The following is a 21,524-nucleotide window of genomic DNA, read 5'->3' as shown; positions in this document are numbered from 1 at the left end:
CTCTTGTTGTCATGCTCATGCAGGTACTTCCCACCCCCCACCCCACACACACACTGCAACTTGCATGCAGACCAAACTTGAAGGCCTGGTATTGGAATTCCAGTTCTCCATACTGTTTGAATGCAGGCATCTGAGCAAACTTTATCTCTTTTCCACAACTTGGGATTCCAAACTCCTTTGCATAGGAGTAAGGTAGTAAGAGAAGAAAATAGAAAATATGCCCTAACATGACAACAGGCTGACTTCTTGCCTGTCATGTCCAAAACCGAGCTTGTTTATGACATCTGAGTGAAGCCATTTTATGAATTTCCTATTCACTGAGATCAGTTGAAGAGGTCTGCTTATGCTATGCATTTACTAATTAGGAGAGCAGGGCTTTCTTTGTGGTGGTGCCAAATCTGCAAACAAGTAAGGGATCAAACAGAGATTTATAAAATTGTCAATGGGATGGAAAAAGTTTTTCAATTTTACCATAATACTAGAGTTTGGGAGTCACCCAATGAAGTTGATGGGCAATAGATTCAAGATGGACAAAATGTGTGTCCTTACTCAAAGAGTAATTAAAATTCACTGTCATTGGATGTGGTGATGTCTGCTGGGACAGATTACTTTATCAAGGGCTGAGACAGAGTCTTTCTACACAAGACATCTTACATGGGGATACTCAAGTGAAAGATCTTACATGCTTGTTCTCCCATTGTGGATACACATGCACTGCTAGGAACTGGGAGGCAGAGTACACTTAAATATAAGACCACACAGAAAGCAAGTCACTTGAGCGTCCCTGAATAAGATGTCTTGTGCAGAGTGACTCCTCAGGCAAGATAGGCCATCAATGGTTACCTGCTATGGTGGCTAAAGATATCCTTCACATCCAGAGGCAGTAAAGCTCTGAATAGTGGTGCTAGGAGGCAGCTTCAAGGGAGGCTTTAGCCTTTATGCTCTGGACTAGATGGACCAAGGGCTGATCTACTCCCCTGGCAGCTTCCACTCAAAACTCATCAAAGTACTAGCCATTGGTACTTCATCAGTGTTAAGAGCATGATTATAGTACCTTGATGTTTCATCTTTGTATTGATTTTTTGTTTATTTTATTGCTTTCAGTATTAAGTCAGAATAACTGTAGTCATAAAGAGTTATACCATTTTAAGCCTACTGACTTCAACTGATTTAGATGGGTGTGATGTTGTTCAGGATTGCACTGCGAGGAACTTTCCTGAAAGGCTAGCTAATTTTTTTAAAAAATATATGGTAACAGTTTCTGATTTAAAATGTTCTAGAGTAATTTAGAGTAACCACTATTTCCCACATATCTGCTAGCATATTTTCACTCTGGACTTCAGATTAGATTATCATTTGAGGGGTTCATTCATTGTCAGTTGCTGACTGGTCTGAATAAAATAAGATTAAGGACAATGTGAAGAACAGCTCACTAGCAGTATAGCTTTGCTGATTTATTCAAATTTGTAATGCCCACATGCCCTACAGTGTACTTTATAATTCCTTTAATTACAAACTCTAATTCTCTTAGCAACTTCCCCTCATTAAATTGTATACAGGCATCAGCAAATGCTTACAATTTGGATATTCCATAAATTAAAGAGCATTAGTTTTCTGTAAATTAGAGGGTACATAATCATTGTGGTATTCCATATTTTGTTTAGACAACAAGCCTCCTGTATTCCAGACCCCAGCCAGCCAGCTTCTGACATTCGTCAAAGAGAATTTCGTTTACCAGCTGCTTGCAGTAGATCCTGAGGGATCGGCAGTACTGTTTACCTTAGAAAGTGGCCCTCTAGAAGCTTCACTTTCTCCTGCTGGCCTCCTTATCTGGAAAGTCAGTTCCAAAGAATCAGCAAGCTTTGAATTCACTGTCTCTGATGAATGCAATGTAGAAAGCAGACACTCAATTCAGGTAAGGAAAGGGGATTCTTCAGAAAACTGGTTTATCATGTTATTGGTTGCCTCCATTATAGCTAATAATTTGTTACTGTCTTTTAAAAGCTAAGACTTCAGCTATTTTCAAGTAAGTGCATATTATCCAACATGACAGTAATGATCAATTAATCTAATAAATATCTCTGAGAATGTAAAACCCATATATACAATGAACAAGAGAGGGTACTATCGATTGCTGTCTGAAAGAACACTTTTGCCGCGCTTGTTAATGGTTCATTAATCTGCTTTAAAATTCACTGTGTGCATTTGGATCTTGGAAGAGAAGCACATAACAACATAAAAGACCAGGTTTTAGCCATAAAGGGGAGATGATAATTCATTGGCAATGATATTTTTAGAGGTTCCTGTGCTCTTATGTCATTATTCTGCAGCCTTGGTTTCTTGGCAGTGCTTCTTCTCCGCTTTGTCTTTATTGCAAGGTGTTCCATTAATCCTACAATGGCATGAGCTAATAAGGTAAATGCAATAAGAGGAAGATGCTTACATCTCAAAGGAATAATTGTTAGAGATTCTGGTGAGTGGAATGTGGGCAGAATAAATATTCTCCCACTACTACGTTGGGCATAGAATTTACATGGGACCATGCTCAGCCTCGACTAAGAGGGTTGCTATCCCTAAAGAAAGTGCAACAGTAGATCCAAGTTATGCTGAATGTGAAGCTGCCACCAAAAAAAGTCAACTATCCTCTCTCCTTAATGTATGGAAGAAGTTAACTGTGCCATAACAACACATTTTGGTTTTTCACTGCCCACTGGCAGTATGAAGTTGGGCTGGGAAAATGTACCATGCTGGGAAGTCAGTACATAATACATTATTTTACTAGATGTTAAAAAAGGGGGAGGGGGAGCTAACCACATGTCTGCAATTTTCAGAAATAAGTTAGGTTCCATTCTTGGAACCTAACTCAGTTGAACCTTTGTCTCAGTAATACTCTAGAAAATTCTGTGCTTTGGATCCTGTAGTAATTTTTGTTGATGGAATGAATTTCCATCAACAGGGCAGGACTTCCTTGCCTTCCCCTTCCAACAAGATCCCAATGCTCCCCACGCTGCTTCTGGTGAACAAAAGATCCCTAGGAACAGAATGAACGGGGAGTTAGAAGTATGAAGCTGGAAGGGGGAAGTGACAAAAATCACTGTGCTTTCTGTTCATGGAAATTTTCATTTTGGGGGCTACAAATTGCTGTTACATACGCTAGTAAAATATTATGAGCTGGATCTGAGGAACCATGAATATAATGCATTCACAGAACAAGTCTTTCACTCTTCACTGTATTGCAACCACCTGCAAATCCTAAAAACTGCTATTAAGAAACAGGTCGGCTATGACGGACTCCCCCCCCCCTCCATCATTCCCCCACTGACTGGCAGATTTTCCTGCCAAAATTCAGTTTGCCTGCTTTTGCTGAGCCACCCCAATAGTATATTAATCTTCGTGGTTTGACAGTCTGTTTGTTCCACCTTGACAGATATAATTTTGGCTTTTTAGCCCAGCCAAGGAATTTGATGGGGAGAAGCAGGAGCCCTCTGCCTTTCTGTTGGAAATAGCACTGGAGACTGTATAATGTTCAAAAGGAAAACAACTTTATTTAACAGGTAGAGATTGAATAAGTGTAGTCAGAGAATGAAAGTGCTGAGGTAAATTTTGTTGGCAGTACAGAATACACTTTTGAGTAACTTGCAAAATAGTTTCCTTGAAGGTTAGTTTCTTATATTCTTGGTTTGTAGCAGTGAGAGGTATTTTACTTAATACTTCAGTTATGTTTCTTCATAGAGTTTCCTGTGATATCTTAGGTTTCCTGAAGTTAATTTAAAACTATCTTCCCTTCACAACAGACCTGGGGTCCTCCTCAGAGCCAAAGCTATTTTGGCAACTGGGCAAAAATTAATCATCTTCTCCTAAGAAGATATAACTCTTCTTCTTCTGGTTTGAAAGGGAGTTTAACCTGCTACCCAATCACTCTTGCCAAAACAAACTCCGAGTTCTATGGTATCTGTGTCAAGTGGGCTTCAGCTTCTGCTGACACACATACTAAGAATTCTTAAATAGAATTCTTCAAGACAGTGATGTTACAGTTAAGTAAAAAGTTTCCTCTTCCCCTGCTCCACAGAATAACCTGTCTGACCTTTCCTGTCCGACTCACTGACAAACTTTCTCTTTGAACAATCCTGTCATAAATAAACTGTCAGCCCTTCAGCCACATTCTAACTGACTAATCAGAGAAGAGGGAGCAGCCTGTCACTCAATCTCTCCATTCAAAAGCAAGAGTTAACTCTTTCCCTCCCACCTCTGATTGCTGCACTTAGAAAACCTGCTTTCAAGTGCAGTCTGTCATACCTGCTTTGGCCTAAAAATTTATTCAAAGTTTAGACTTGCTTGACAAGAGTCAAAATGTATTATGGGTATGCTTGTTAATTCTGAGTGAGCTCATTTCCAGATAAATGTCCCGTCCTGATATCTACCCCAGGTGCATGTCAGAAACCATTACAATGGGAGGATGGGAGAGCCAAGGCCAAAGCATTCCATCCAATTAGCTTCTCTAGACTTAGTTTCAATTCTCAAGAAAGCTGGCACAATGATATCTGAGCATAACACAGATGCAGAGTGCAATCCTCTTAGGTCATTGCTAGGCCCTGATTGGTCAGTCAGATCTCTCCATGTTGAGAGGACTTCCGGTTTGGGATTTATGGAGGTCTAACGCAGCTCCATTTGCGGAGCTGACCGGACTGCCGTTTTAAGCGGCCGGCGAGGTGAAAATAGCCCGCGGCCGACTGCTCTCAGGCGGAGAGCAGGCAAAGAACGCTCGGGACCCTAGGGCGCGTTGATCTCGGACGAGGGGGGGCTCTACACAACGGGCCCCCTCCCGATCCTTGAGGTCCCACCCTGAGACGGGTCGGCTACAATCTCTGCGGCAGTTTTGGGGCCAACTCGGCTGGCATAAGACCTACATACCCAAGCTTCGATTGGGGGAAGAAGTGGAAAGGAGAATCTGAAATCGAAACAGCGATTACAACCCGAGAAAAGTGAAGGGAAGGTAAAGATCACTATCTTCCGATACGGGACAGATTGATAAAACCAGAGAGGAAAAAAAGTAGACTTTTAAACTGCAACAGACTAGTAAAAAGGAGGGGAAGCTTCGGCAGGAGTTGTATTAGAAAAGAGACTAAGTTTAAAGAAGTTATTAAAGAAATCGGATTATTGTTTTGAATACCTGTGGCTTTGGAGCTGTGAGAAAAAGACACCATCGCGAGATCTGCTGTGGGAAGACGGGAGACAGGAAGTGCGTAACGGCAATAGAGCGGCTGGAGAGAAGCGGCCCTGGCTGGAGGGCAGGAAGAAGGGAATCGCCATCTTTGAGAGGGGAAGGGCCGCGGCCTCAGCGGAAAAGGAAGTAGGCCATATTGGATTATAAAATCATAGAGAGACCATAGAGAAAAGACGCCCGACATTTTGGACCCTTTAAAATTAATTAATGCAGGAAGACCGGGACATTTGAAATAAAAAAGGTACTAAATTTAACGCCACGGAGTTAAGGAAGAGAGCGGACTCGTGGGAGCGAGCTAAAGCAAGCCCCACGATGTCGAAGAAAGAGTGGCAATCGGCAATAGAAAACCTGGATAAAAAACTTTTGGAGGTGATTAAAGAATTTAAAGACATGAAATTGGAGCTGATTAAAGAGGTTAAACAGACAGTAAAATCGGAGCTGTCAGAAGTAAAATCGGAGTTGTCAGAAGTGAAGAAAGGTATGGAAACAATACAAAGTGAATTACAAGGGACGCAGCAGAGAGTCAAAACAGTAGAAGGAGCGATGGAGAACCTAGCAGATACGCAACAAACAGAGATGAGGCTGATGAGGGGAAGGATGGCGGTTGCGGAAAGTAGACATATGGAGAAGCAGCTCAGATTTCGCGGCCTGCCGGAAGTGGAAGGAAAGACAGCGCAAGAACAGATGACGGAGGTGTTAGCTGAATACCTGGGGAAGGAGGAGGAGGATGTTGTGGCTATCCTAGATGTGGCATATCGTGTGAATTCGAGAATTGCAACCCAGAGGAAACTACCAAGAGACGTGATTGTACAATTTACAACAAGAAACATGAAAGAGAAGATTGTGACTAAACAGTTTCAAGATCCATTGGAGATCGATGGCAAGACAATTATCATAATGAAGGAACTACCCAGATCAGTGTTACTAGATCGGAAAAAATATAAAGGGCTAATTCAGATGCTGAAGGACATGAAAATCAGGTACAGATGGGAGCTCCCAGAGGGTTTGTCTTTCGAATTTGGAGGTGCTAAAAAGCGTATCAGATCTGAGCGGGAGATGGAGCGATTTATAAGGGACAATGAAAAAGACTTACCAACAAGATTATGAATATGGAGTGTAAAGTATTATCTTGGAATGTAAATGGACTAAATTCACCGAATAAGAGAAAAAATATTTTTCACTGGCTATTAAAACAAAAATGTGATATTGTTTGTTTGCAAGAGACTCATATTCGAAAACAGGATGTAAAATATCTAAAACTGGGAAAATTGGGCAAAGATTTTGTAGCGGCCTCAAGTAAAAAAAAAAGAGGAGTGGCGTTGTATGTAAAAGAGGAGCTACAACCAAAATTTATAATGAAAGATGTGGAAGCCAGATTTGTAGCAGTGGAATGTACTTGGAATTTAAAGAGAGTGTTGGTAGTCGGAATCTATGCACCCAACGGCGCAAAAGAGAGCTTCTTTGAGGATTTGAGGAAGCATTTAGATGATCTTTCATATGACCAAATAATACTTGCTGGAGACTTCAATGGAGTGACAGACTTGGAACTAGATAAAAAGACTACAATGACACAAAAGAAAAGAGGACTATTACCAAAGCTCTTTTTTGAGTTGATTCAACAAGAGACTCTTGAAGATGTATGGAGGAGAGAATATCCTAAAAGTAGGCAGTTTACTTTTTATTCTGCAAGGCATTCCACGTTATCAAGAATTGACATGATCTGGGCCTCAAAAGATTTGGCATTATGGACTAAAGATGTAGAAATAATGCCGATGGTAGGCTCAGATCATAACCCAATTATGTGGAAGCTGGGGAAAAGGAGGAAAAGGAAAGCATGGAGAATTAATGAGGATTTGTTACAGGAAAAAGAGAATATGGAAATATTGAGAAGAGAGACAAAGTTTTTCATTCAATACAACGTGAATAAAGAAGTACCAACTGATAAAGTTTGGGATGCTTATAAGGCGGTTATAAGGGGCATACTAATGGACTTAAATGGCAGAGCAAGAAAGAAGAAAGAGGAGAAGAGACAAGAGATTGAGGAGAAAATAAAAACTAAGGAAATACAGTTAAAAAAGAGACCAGGGAAAAAGAAATTATACCAGGAAATTAAAATATTGCAAGAACAGCTAACAGCAATGAGTAATAAAGAATTGGAGTGGAATCTCAAAAGGCTGAATCAGAAAGTGTTTGAGGGTGCAAATAAACCTGGGAAGTACCTGGCATGGCAACTGAAGAAAAGAAGGGAAAAGAAAACAATAAATAAAATTTGTGAAGATGACAAAACATATTTGGAACAGAATACCATTAGTAGAGCCTTTTATAAATTCTACGCTAAACTGTATAATAAGAAAGAAGTAAATAAAGACTCAATAGCGTCATATTTGGAGAAAATGACACTTCCAGAAATCTCGGATGCTTGGAGAAATAAACTGAATAGTGAAGTAACGGATGAGGAAATAAGTAAGGCAATACAATCTGCAAATCTAGGAAAGGCGCCAGGGCCAGACGGACTTACAGCTAAATTTTACAAGACTATGGCCAATGAGCTGGCACCATTCCTAAAGGAGGTGATCAATGGAGTTTTAAGGGACCAAAGGATTCCAGACACTTGGTCGGAAGCGAACATATCATTGATCCTAAAAGAGGGCCAAGACTTGACTAATGTGAAAAATTACAGACCTATATCGTTACTCAACAATGACTATAAAATCTTTGCGAAGATACTGGCGGAGAGACTGAAGGGGTGGCTTTCGGAAGTTATAGAGGAGGAGCAAGCAGGCTTTCTGCCAGACAGACAAATAAGAGACAATTTAAGGACAGTGATTGATGCTATTGAATATTATGATAAGCGTTGTGATAAAGAGGTTGGTTTCTTCTTTGTTGACGCTGAAAAGGCATTTGACAACTTAAACTGGGACTTTATGTTTGCCACTATGGAAAAGCTACAATTAGGAGAAAGATTCATCAGAGCAATTAAGGAAATCTATAGAGACCAGACTGCAGCAATTGTGGTAAATGATGAACTGACCAAGAAATTGACCATAAGCAAAGGAACAAGACAAGGTTGCCCGTTGTCTCCACTGTTGTTCATTTTAGTATTGGAGATTCTGATGATACAAATACGACAAGACGAGGAAATTCGAGGAATAAAAATAAAGGACTATTCATACAAGGTCAGAGCATTTGCGGATGACATAATGTTAATTGTAGAGGACCCACTGGAGAACATGCCAAAAGTGATAGATAAGATCAAGGAGTTTGGAGACTTGGCAGGTTTTTTTATTAACAAAAAGAAGTCAAAGATACTATGCAAAAACATGACTAAGCAGAAACAACAATTGTTAATGGAAACAACGGATTGTGAAGTAACAAGTAAGGTGAAATATTTGGGAATTGAACTGACTGCAAAGAATATAGATTTGTTCAAGAATAATTATGAAAAATTGTGGATTCAGATTGAGAGAGACTTGATTAAATGGAATAGGCTCAATCTGTCATGGTTGGGTAGGATTGCAGCGGTTAAGATGAATGTGTTACCAAGAGTGATGTTTTTGCTACAGACAATACCAATCATCAGAGACTCTAAACAATTTGAAAAATGGCAGAGGAAAATATCAGATTTTGTATGGGCAGGCAAGAAGCCTCGAGTGAAAATGAAAGTTTTACAAGATGCAAAGGAAAGAGGCGGAATGCAACTGCCCAACTTGAGACTTTATCATGATGCAATCTGCCTAGTTTGGCTGAAAGAGTGGATGACATTAAAGAACAAGAAACTATTAGCCCTAGAGGGATATAAAAAAATATTTGGATGGCATGCATACCTATGGCATGACAAAGTAAAGGTCAACTCGATGTTCCTGCACCATTTTGTACGGAGAAGTCTATACACAATCTGGAAGAAGTACAGAATTTACCTACAAGAAGGAACTCCTTGGTGGGTGGTTCCATATGAGGTGGTAGACCCGAGAGCTGTTGACAACGAACGACAATGTTTGACATACAAAGAAATAACTAAAATAGAAGCATCTAAACTTAGAATAAAGACGCAAGAGGAACTATCACCGAACTACGATTGGTTCCAGTATAGACAGATCAGAGATTTGTATAACTCGGACTCTGCAAAGGGAGGTATACGAACAGAGAACTCGGAACTAGAGCAGACCCTTTTTAAAGAGGACAAGAAAAGAATATCCAAGGTATACCAAGTACTGTTGAAATGGTATACTGAGGATGAGATAGTTAAAACACAAATGGTGAAATGGGCTATAAATTTTAATAAAGAGATAACAATGGAGGCATGGGAATACTTGTGGAAGACTACAATGAAGACAACGACATGTACAAATATTAAAGAGAATATTTACAAAATGATCTATCGTTGGTACATGACACCAAAGAAGATTGCGCTAGGGAACTTGAACACTTCTAATAAATGCTGGAAATGTAGGAAGCATGAGGGCTCCCTCTATCATATGTGGTGGTCGTGTGATGTAGCTAGGCAGTACTGGGGGGAAATAATAAGAGAAATGAGTGAAATTTTACAATTTCAAATAAATAAGAACCCAGAACTCCTGCTACTAAACTTGGGAATGGAGGGAATTCCAGCCCATCATAGGACGTTGATATTTTATATGACAGCAGCAGCTAGACTTTTGTATGCGCAAAAATGGAAAGTACAAGAAGTGCCAACTATTGAAGATTGGATCTATAAATTGCTGTACATGGCAGAAATGGACAAGATGACAAGAAAACTGAGAAATCTGGACTCAGGGCAGTTTAACACAGATTGGGAGAAGCTGAAACAATATCTGGAAAAGAAATGGGAGGTGGGAGGAAAACTGTGGCAGTTTGAGAACTACTGAAGTATAATAAAATGTAGAGGGGGGTGACTTTACCGGGGGGGAAGAGATAAATGTGAATTTATAAGCAGTTAGATTAACAGATTGATATATATACAGATATATATAGGTTAATAGATAGAATATTGATAGAAAATAATTAATGATAAGGTTTAAATATAAGGATTGAGTAACCAACAATATTTTCTTTCTTTGATAAGATTTGTATAATGCACCAAACTGAATGTACAGAAGAGTCAAATTGATTGACTATGTGATGAGCTATATAGAATTACCATAAAAAGATACAATGAGTAATTTATAGAGAATAAGTCAAATTGTTTGATTTAAATGTAAGATTTTTATGGTTTATGATATATAGGTTTATGATATATAGAAATATTTAAAACTGGAAAATGGGATAAATTGTTTATCCAAGATGGAAACAAAGACTTACAGTTTGGGTATATAACAAGAAAAGTAGTTAAGGATGTACTGCTTAGTATAATGGAGAATGCATATTTGTTTTAGATAGAGGAATTTAATAGAAGTAAGGGAAAAGGGACAAAGGGTGGGAAAGCTGTTGGAAGTCAGCAAAAGGGGGGGAAAGGGAGGGGGTTAGAAATGAAAAATTTGGGGAAAATTGAATGTAATGTAAAAATAATGGATTCTAACCCAATAAAAAATTTTTCAAAAAAAAAAAGATCTCTCCATGTTGAGAGGCTAAAGGGGTAAAAATGGTCAGTTCAGTTTTGCCGTTGTCTTGCATTTGAAATCTAGCCTCAATCCTTACCCTTGGCCTCTTGAATTACAACTATGTCCTGAAACCTGAAAACTTTGGTGCCCTTTGTTATTTATCTAACCTTTTTGCATGATCTCTAATAAATAGTTTTATGCACCTTACTAATAAACAAGATATATTTTTCAGCTGTATGGTATTTGTAGGTTTTGTGGCTTCAATCTGAAGTAGTGCCTAGGCCAGCTGTGGCCCCTGCTATCTTTATAACTTTATGGTTGGTACTCTGCAGAGGTCATGTCTGTGAGGTGGTGTCTACCCACCTACCCAACCTACCCTTACCCCCCATTAAGTGTTGGATCAGCAGTGGGATTCAAACCCCAAAGCAAAGGTGTTCTTGAGGTAAATGCCTGGGTAAGCTAGAGAACACCTTGGGTTATGTGTGTGTGTGTGTGTAGAAACAGAGTGTGACCAAAAAGCCCTTCTGAGGTAAAAATTAAAGACAATTGTAAAAAGGTGCTGTGGAGAGGATCACAGAGTGAGTTAAAAAGGAGTGATTTGAAAAATAGGGAGTTGCCCTCCTGAAGTAACAGTCTGGGTAAAAAGTAAGGAGGAGCTGTAAGAGAAACCCTAAGTTCAAAAGTACAGACAGGTTTGGTAAAAGGAATTGCCTTCCTGAGGTAAAAGTTTGCAGTAAAAAAAGTAAGCTGTGATAGAAAGCCACGTTAGATGTTATAGAAAGGTTGTGACCAGATAGTAATTGCTGGACCTTGACATTATCAGAAAGGCCGCACCATGAATAAAGAAGGGAGGTCAAAAGTTTGTCTCGGGTCTTAGAATAAAATAAACAGTATAATAGAACATGGGAAACAGATTCAATGACACACAGGCCACAAGGGCATTTTCTGAGTTCATAAGGGGTCCCTTGATATCTGCCAACGAAAATGGCCGAAGGCAGTATGTTGAATCTGGCCAGCATTAGTGCCCTTCTTTGATGGGGATCAGTTAGGGAGCAGAAATAGGCGGCTAACTGGCCAGATGACAGAGGCAGTCCCAAGTGAATTGGGGAACCGGTTTTCCTAGCTGCCTCAGTCAGGCGCTGAAACTGAATGTCTAAGAGCCTCCGTCTAATTGTCTGAAATGCTGTTGGAGCAGATGTACGGTAAAGTGATTCTAAAGATATACCCATACACCTAATAGAAAGTCAAAGCAGTTTAACACACCAAGAGGTTTGACAAAAAGGGGTTGCCCTCCTGAGGTAAATATTTTAAGGTAATGTAAGGAGGAGCAGCAACAAGAACCCCAGAGATATTTGAAGGAACAGAAGAAGTGTTTCAAAAAGATTTAATGCTCATGAGGTAAAATAAAAAAGTGTGAAGTGTAAGGAGCCATTACTAATATGCCACCTAAGAAAATAAATTAGTACAATTAGGAACATAGTTAAAAATCGAAATGATAACAAAGTCACTAAAGTCACTGTGTGAAAATTCAATGAAAGTTCACATTTACATATGCATATTAATAAAACCTTATAAAAATTGTTTTACAAAATGTTCACTACACAAATTGTATGACCATAACAATAGTGTTATAATCTGTTAACAGCAAAAGTCAATAAGAACAGCAAACAATAGTCCATTTAATTAATCCATTAATCCATTCATATAAACAACAATTTTCCAAAATTACACACTGAGTCCCAAAACATAGACATAACAAGGTCTCCGGATGTTTTTTCTCATTTCATATTTTTTTCAACAGATAGGGCTTCTCATGATGTGCCATAAAAGGAACTATAATATAATGGACTTAAACACTCCAACTAAAACACAGGCGTTAGTCTTAACAGAAACCATAATACATACTTGAGTGTAACAAAACAAGACTTATACTGATTATTTAGCTGCGTTCCATAGGTCAAGTTATATTTACAGCAAGTACACTGTAATCTACCTTCAAACAAAGCCAATTAAAATCACTAACAATAATCCTTTCAAATATACAAAAACTTCCTGAAATATAAACTTTAAATGCCATAACATGAAGTTTCATTACAATCATACTCATTAAAATGGAAACTCACCAAGAATTCGACTAGTATAATTTAGTGAAGTTTAAGGGAAAAATCTGAGGAGACTTATGCTCGAGTAGCCTGTAATCTAGAACAGTTACTAAAACAATTGCTAGAGAAAGCTGAGAGCTGGCAAGATGTTGTATATCTTCTAGGACTGGAATAGTTTTATAAAATACTGAATACTGCTGGCTGGTACAAGATAAACAGGTGGTAGCTGGAGATCTGGAATTACCACAATCTCCAGGCAACAGAGACCAGTTCCCCTGGAGAAAATGGCTGCTCCAAAGGGTGAAATCTATGGTTTCATGCCCCACAGAGGCCCCTTCCCTTCCCAAACCCCACCCTCTACAGGCTCCACTCCCAAAATCTCCAGGAATTTCCCAAGCTGGACCTGGCAACCCTAAATATAAAAAGCCAGGAACAGTAGCTAAAGCTGCTAGATTATGGATGAATTAGTGTTGATAAAGGGGGAACTAGGAAGAAAAATATTTTTTAAAGCGTGATCCCCATAAAGAACTTCACATGCCTGGCAAAACCTATATAGATGGTGGTAACAAAAGAGTCATAGAGGGCAAAGAAGACAGATCATGGAAAAAAATGTTACCAGTGTGGTGAAACAGGACACATGTGATACAATTGTCCCAAAATGAATAAACAAACAGCCCTTTTAAAACCAAAATAAGTGAATGTTATCAAGCAAATGCAGTCTGTGCCTCAGCAGTTAACAGCAGCCACCATATAGTACTTAGAACCGAACTAAACGAGATGAGTTACTCGAGTTCAACACATGTCTGCTTACCTCAATGTTGGATGAGAAGTGTAGGAAGTGTAGGCATCCTTGTAGCTTTAAGTTTAACGTTTACAGAGCAGCAGAGAGGGGAGTGCAGGCGTGGGACTCTTGCCAGGCACCCCCTTCCCCTCCGCTGGGTGTGTGTGTGTGGGATTTGGGGGCCCCTCTCTTGCCCCCCTCCCCACACAGCAGACAGGGCACCTGGCCGCTGCTAGCTGCTAACAATGCAAAAAAGGCTGTCCCCACCATAATTTGCAAAATAAAGGAAACTCCACGGGGGTTATAGTCAGTACTATATACAGTACACCATGTAAACTCTCAAAAAATAATTTAATCACTGTTTAGCATTTACAAATGACCAAAGTTACAACGTTCAATGTATATTTACACTGTTTCACTCTCACAATATTCAAAACAACATTCAAAGTATCCAGAATAAACCTGCAAAGTAAATTAATCAGTGTCCCAGTGACGTATCTTCTTAAAGGTCGCACAAGAACCAATGTCCTCTTTGTAGTCAGTTGAAATGTGATGTCACAATGAAATGACTGCGGGGATAAATTGTCCCTCCAAACTTGTTCCAACGCAAGCTACTTGTCCTAAACGGAAAAAAGAAAGAGACACGCCCAATCTGGGGCCGGCTGAAACTCAGATTTCATCAATGCCTCATCAGGAGCGTCAGTCTCCATGGTGTTCTATTCTTACAGCATGCGTTTTAAACATCTGTAAACACAAATACCTTCATGTAGCCAAACCTTCTACTCACATTCCATGACTTCAGTATGAAAATTAACTTACTCACTCCTGCGTGCACCTCTTAGTATTCCCAATCGCGGTGAATCTTACACTTCCCACTGGTAACGTACGGCGGCCGTATCTTCTCAGGCGTGCCCCGTGTAAATCCAAGCCAATGCTCTTAAAGACCACCCACTCAGCTCACACCCTAAACTTTAAAGTAACCGCCGCTTCCTGCTGCTAAACTGAAACTAAAGAAAGCAATTCAACACCAGCTCATTGTTTAACCCTTAAGGTTTCACGGTGTGCAAGCGAGTGATCCAAAAAGCCTCCCTGCGTAAAAGAGCTACCTGGTCCCTTTGTACTACTTCCAAAACGGCAACCCGAAGAGAGTTGCTCTCATGATCACACTCTATGCAGTGCTGCACCAAAGGTGCTTCTAAGACCCTGTTCCTGATCCTTGAAAGATGTTCCAACATCCGTACCTTTAATGGTCTGCCCGTGCACCCTACATACAATAACTTGCATGGACATTCAATCAAATAAACCACCCCTGCAGTGTAGCATGAAGCAAAATGAAAAAACCTCAATTTCTCTCCTCTGACCCTCCTCTGACGGATGTTGGAACATCTTTCAAGGATCAACTGACTACAAAGAGGACATTGGTTCTTGTGCGACCTTTAAGAAGATACGTCACTGGGACACTGGTTAATTTACTTTGTGGGTTTATTCTGGATACTTTGAATGTTGTTTTGAATATTGTGAGAGTGAAACAGTGTAAATATACATTGAACGTTGTAACTTTGGTCATTTGTAAATGCTAAACAGTGATTAAATTATTTTTTGAGAGTTTACATGCTGCTAGCTGCTAGCACGGCTTTGAGCAGGGCCAGGCGAAGAGGTCAGCAGAGAGGGTGCTCGGAGTGTTGCGGCATCTCCCCCCCCCCGCCACACTCACCCGGTCCCTGCAGAGTGACACGGCATGTGCGCCTGGGCCAGCACAGTGTCGGGCCATAGCATCACTGTCTCCCCCCCCCGCTTGCCTGGGCCCCGCCTGAAGCTGCACCATGCGGCCTGGAGCTGCATAGCCTGGCATCACTCTGTGGGGGCTAGGCGAGCAGGGGGGGAGATGCAATGATGCTTCAGGCGCCCTGTCTGCTGACCTCTTCGCCTGGCCCCCACCCGAAGCCACACTAGCAGCTAGCAGTGGCCAGGCACCCTGTCTGCTGTGCAGAGAAGGGGGGCAGGTGAGGGCCCCCAAGCCCCCCCCCCACACCCAGTGGAGGGGAAAGGGGGTGGCCAGCAAGAGCTGCATGCCTGCACTCCCCTCCCTGCTGCTCTGTAAACTTTTGATGGGAAGTGTAGGAAGTGTAGGCGTCCTTGCAGCTTTAATTTTAACGTTTACAGACTTCTAGGTAAGCAGACACGTGTTGCAGTTGAGTAACTTGTCTCGTTTAGTTCGACTCTGAGAATGTTCAGAGGCTTCTGTGGAGAACCAGACATCAGAGAGAACAACTTCCATTTTAAGTACAGGACATATCAGAATGTGTGTTGTGTTAACCCCCAAGAGAGGCATGGATCCTCATTTCAGTGACCTGTGGTAGTAGATGGATCCCATGTGGTAGTAGCTGGCATGGAGAGAGTCAGGTTCTGACATGTGTGTTATTAAACCCTATTTAATAACATAAGTCTCTATTTAATAACACAAGTTCCTAAGTCAGAGAGCCTAGTGGAGGGGGAAATCATGATAATTAAAGGGATGGGAGGTCCTGATTTCCAGTGCCAAGGTGAACGTACAATACAAAGACTGGCAAGGAGTAGGAAAGTAGGTGTGCTGGATGTTCCCATGATTCTGACTAATGACTTGGCCAAGTATGTGGAAAAGACAAATGTGAACAGTTCACATTTGTCTTTTCCACATACTTGGCCAATCATTAGTCAGAATCATGGGAACAGGATTGTTTGAAGGGGAACAGTGGGCTTCAAAAGAGAGTAGAAGAATTCACTGAATTTATATCAGAAAAACAAGATTACATATTAGAATCCTTAAAAGACACAGCTAACACAAATCCTGCCTACATGTCACTTGAACAACCAATTAGGTCTATAGGCAAACCAGGCAAATAGTACAGAGAGTTAAGAGAAGAAAACAAGTTATATTTAAACCACCGAAACAATTAGTGGTGCAGAGGAAAAATAAAATGGACTTGCTAAAGGTGGCATACACTCATCCATTTACTATGGTAGGTGCAGAATTTATAGCAGGTGGACTCAAACTTTCTATTAGCTAAAAATAAGACAGAAGACAGCAAGACTAACACTCAAAGAGTTTAGTGCATCATCTCACAGTAAATTGCAAGTGAACCACCCTTCAGTCCTTAACACTAGAGCGCCTGCACAGCAACATCGAAAACTCAATAATGAAAAAACTAATAATAATAACGTTGTTAACTGTGAGCCAATGGTGACAGAAGAAGGAAAGAATGAGAAAGTGAATTTATGACTGAAAATCTTAAAACAACAAATGCATCTTTATATGGGAGAAATAAGAAAGTGACTACTGAAGATCTTGCAGCACTACAGCCAGATGACAATGGGGACTGCAAGACACTAGATAACCATGAAGACTCCTATGGCACACTTAAAGGAAATGTTAGAAAGAGATGTTGGCCAAGCCCACATTTGAATTTCCGAGAAGCATAAAAAGAGAGGTTAGACTACATTACAGTTTGATCCTGAGGAAAAGGAGAAGGGGCCAAACTTGACAAAGGAAACAACCACACAGAACCAAGAGAGATGGCAAGACACTGGTGCATGACATTGAAAGTTCCAGAAAAGAGACGAGGTCCTTGTGCTATGGCTGGTGAGAGGGAGCAAGCTCCAAGACGCTGGAGAGGAAGCAACTAAAACTGAGCAAAGACAACCTAATAAAAACTTTTAAAAATATACCTACATGGACCAAGAAAGGTCAAGGGTCAGACATGGTTCCCTGTTGCAGTCATATTTTACCAGGACATGACTTATGGCTTTTTTGGAAAGGGGGGGAGGAAGAACTGGTTTTACCCCCTGGAATGGCACAGCCTCACCTGCAGGTGACATGATATTACAGTGAAGCCATATGTTCCTTTCCCAAGGAGGGCAAGGTCTCAGGGATAAGTCGTGCAAATATGGAAATGTTGTATGTTATAATGACTAATTTGTTAATGTGATAGGAAAATCAAAAGTTGTGATAATAGTAGGTAGTAGGGATGTGCATGGCCAAAAGTTTCGGTTTTCCACTTCAGGTTTACCTGAAGCGGAAAAATACCAGGAGTCGGGTATTTCAATCACTTCAGTATGCTCCGTAAAGATTCAGAGCATGCCGAAGTGAGGGGGGAAGCTTTGCCCCAGCTCTCCCACCTACACTTAGCCTCCTTGCCCCCCACCCACCGCCCACTTATTCCCCCCACCCCTCACTTACTTGGAAGACCTGCAGCGGCCAGCTGGGCAGCAAGGAAGGCCGGGGAACACCGGAGCTTCCACTGCTGCCACCACGCTGCCACCTCCATGTCCCATAGTGGCCAGCTGGCTGGCGGGGAAGGCTGGAGCCCCCTCCTCTGGCCCTTCCTGCCCCTCAAATAGCCGCCACAGCACCATTTAGGGGGCAGGAAGGGCCTCCACCTCTGCTTCAGCCATTTGAGGAGTGGGATGGCCCAGAGCTGATTCCTCTGCTGCCGCGCCTGTGCCTCTGGGGCCCACAGCGGCCAGCTGGGCGGTGGGGAAGGCCGGAGCTGCCCCTCTGCCACCGTGGAGGCCAGTGGGGAGGTAGGAGGGCCTGGAGCTGCCTCCTCCACCACCGCAGTGGCCCTGCCAGCCCAAGGTAAGGGGGCTGGGATGGTTGGGGGCTGGGGATCGGGGTGGTTGGGCCAAGTTTAAAAGGCCCTGCTGCTTGCAAGCAGCAGGGAAAGGGCCATTTAAACTTCAGCTGACAGGCAAGGGGGATTTCCCTGCCTGCCAGCAGAAGTTTAAAAGGCCCTGCCGCTTGCAAGTGGCAGGGAAAGGGCCCTTTAATCTTCAGCTGGCAGGTGGGGGGATCCCCCAGCCTGCCAACTGAAGCCAGCTCCGGGCCCAAAGCTTCCTGAAGCAACCTGAATGCTTCAGGAAGCTTTGTTTCAGGATTTCTGAATCAGGGCCAGCATGCTGGCTCTTATTCATAAATCCCAAATCTTTACAGATTGGGTCCGATTTGGGTATTTTTCCCAGATCAGAAACCCGAAGCGCACACCCCTGGAAGGTAGAAGTATAAGGTAGAGAAATGTTTATATAGTGTGTGTTATCTGGGTTCTGTGTATATTTATATGAAATAAGGAGATAATAGCCCTCATTGTCGCTGACAGAGGCCTAAAAATAGGCCTAAGCCTTTGACAATGTCTGAGGGGTGTGTGACGGACAGGACTGGCTCCAGCTCTGCCTCTCCTGAGGGACATCCAATGGGAGCAGGTGGAAAGCTGGGCCAATCAAGAGTTAGAGTCCATTGGAGGGAAAAGAGGGCTTTTGAGAGACTGAGAGGGAGAAGGATTTGAGATGCTGCTAAGAGAGGCAACAAAACAATAGCTGGCTGTGAATCTGTTCCGAAACCTTTCCTGTTCAACCCCTGTATGGTTTTTCGTTTAAAATCCAGTCATTCTTACGTTCCATCGTGTAAATAAAGTTTGTTTTGTTTTTGTTTAATGTTGGCTGGCTTGAGATTGTTAGCTGAGGGGAAATATCTGACACATAAACAAATGCTCTGCTCAGCCTAGTCTAAATGATGGCAACGTATATATATAAGGAAAGTACCTCTGAGTTCCCTGTTCCCCAATAGCCCTGGGCTGTAGCTGGATGAGGGGAGGTTCATACAGGGGGCTGGCTGCCTGTCTGGTGGAGCCTCTGGAAGAGGAGAGAGGGGACCCTGTGAGGATTTGGGTCAGGGCTGTCTGCCTGCTGTAGCAAAGTCTAGACAAGGGGTGTGTGACGGGGGAATCCTAGCTTTTACTTGCTTGGGAAGCCCTAAACCTATGAAGGGAGGTTTGGTGTGGGTGGCAAAGAGTGTGAAAGGCCTGTGTATCTTCGAGGTGGTATTTTGATGTGTTAATGCATTAATAAGGTTTTTATTGTATTTTAACAGTATATTTGTTGGAAGTTGCGCTGAGCCCACTTGCGGGAAGGATGGGTTATAAGTTGAATAAATAAATAAATATCTACTTACTCACCCTCTACCTATCCCCACCATAGAGGTTCTCTTAATTTTCCCTTCTTGCTACAGCCCCTACACCATATCTCACTCCTTTCTAAAGGAACAGCTTTTCAGGGAGTGCAGAAGGCTGGTGAGATAGGAAAGAGATTTCCCCCCATGAACTTGTTTAATCTATAGTTGATTGGCTTTAACCCTAAGTTTCTCACAACGCTAGAATGTTGGAGGCTGTCAATCTTTGTTGGGAAAGTATTGGTGAGATGAATGAGGATACAAAGATGAAATGAGATAAAGAAGTACTGCCATTGCTCTTTCCTTTTTTAGGTTTCAGTGAAACCTTGCGGCTGTTGGAATGGTGGAACATGTGCTACCGACATTAACTTCCCTCCAGGTACTGGTAAATACATCTGCATATGTTCCAGTGGATTTGAAGGGGAGTTTTGCCAAAACAACACCAATGATTGCAAATCAAACCCTTGTGGGATTGGCTCCTGTGTTGATGGAATCAATAGCTTCATTTGTAAATGTCCGCTTGGATGGAAAGGTAAGCAGAGGATACATTTCATTCAGGAGTCTACTTAATGCTTCATGATGTCTGTGTTGAGTATAGAGCTGATCTTCATGTTATGGGGCAGCCTTGTGTATACTTTTAGAAATGCTGTCTTTTCATACCATACGTAGTGGCTCCAATGAAGAGAGCGAATCCTGTACATTTATATTGGAAGCAAATGAAGGCAATACTCTTACCTAAGGCAAGTGAGCCCCCAATGACCTGCTTTACATACCTCATCAGTACTGTTAGAAATAGTTTTACTGGCTTCTAAGAAAATAAGGTCTGAAACAGTGACATATGCATTTACTAAAATGAACTCTAGAGTATGGCCAGTAATGAAATCTGTATGCAACTTTTTTGGCTGTTCAGTCAGCATGGATTCAGAAACATGTGATTCTGACATCTGCAAATCCCACTTGTATCTTAATTAGAATGAGCAAAACAGATATTGTGGAACACAGAATAGGAAAGTTGAGTACTGAGGAAGTAGACCTAAAGGGAGGTAGTAGACTAGAGTAAATAAAAGAAATTATAGATTTCTAGTGTTCCAGAATGTCTGTATGTCAGTAAAGCACATAGCTGAATAGACTTAGGATTCACTGTCATGCTCTTGGTATAAAACATGGTTAGTTTGGTATAACTGAGAGCCAGTTTGGCATAGTGGTTAAGAACGTGGGACTCTAATCTGGAGAGCCGGGTTTGATTCCCCACTCCTCCACTTGAAGCCAGCTGGGTGACCTTGGGTCTGTCACAGCTTCTAGGAGCTCTCTCAGCCCCACCCACCTCACAGGGTGATTATTGTTGTGGGGATAATAATAACATACTTTGTAAACTGCTCTGAATGGACATTAAGTTGTCCAGAAGGGTGGTATATACACTGAATGTTACTGCTATGGCTGAATGACAACGCTTGTTCAATACTTGAATCCGTTCAATTATACCTATCCTGGAATTCCAGGTTACCACTCCTCTTTAGCTACCTGCTGACCCAAGGGATTCCATTCCAAATGACCCAGAACCAACTTACAGTTCAGCCAAGAGACGGATGCTTCCTGTGTATTATAGCAGTAGTTTATTTAAGATGCACGGTAAAAGCAGTCATCTTTTCCCTTTCCTCGTGGGAGAAGATCAGTACAGACAAAGGGAGGAAGAGCGGTTGTAAAACATTACACTAAAAACAGGAACAAGGTCATTAAGGCTTCAAATATCCCTCGTCTTGCAGTGGGCAGTGTAAACTACAATTCCCATCATTCAAAGCCTTAAAGAGGCAACACATATTTCTGATAGAGCTAATACAAGCTTCTAAGCTGTAGCTAACAGCACACTCCCCGCCTGGGATCCTGTGGATTCCACCCCAAC

The 21,524-nt window shown here is 41.6% G+C and overlaps 1 protein-coding gene across 1 annotated transcript in view; it reads left to right on the top strand.

Moving 5' to 3' along the window:
- LOC129323574 (von Willebrand factor D and EGF domain-containing protein-like) overlaps positions 1–21,524 on the top strand; it is a 242,324-nt gene that overhangs the window by 81,074 nt on the left and 139,726 nt on the right. Inside the window, exons 12-13 of the mRNA XM_054970105.1 lie at positions 1,665–1,915; positions 19,937–20,156. Of these exons, the coding sequence (XP_054826080.1) occupies positions 1,665–1,915; positions 19,937–20,156 (471 nt within the window). The remainder of the gene's footprint in view (positions 1–1,664; positions 1,916–19,936; positions 20,157–21,524) is intronic.

Source organism: Eublepharis macularius, chromosome 2 (genome assembly GCF_028583425.1).
Source record: "Eublepharis macularius isolate TG4126 chromosome 2, MPM_Emac_v1.0, whole genome shotgun sequence".
Classification (NCBI taxonomy): domain Eukaryota; kingdom Metazoa; phylum Chordata; class Lepidosauria; order Squamata; family Eublepharidae; genus Eublepharis; species Eublepharis macularius.
This window is presented reverse-complemented; position numbering and strand designations above follow the sequence as displayed.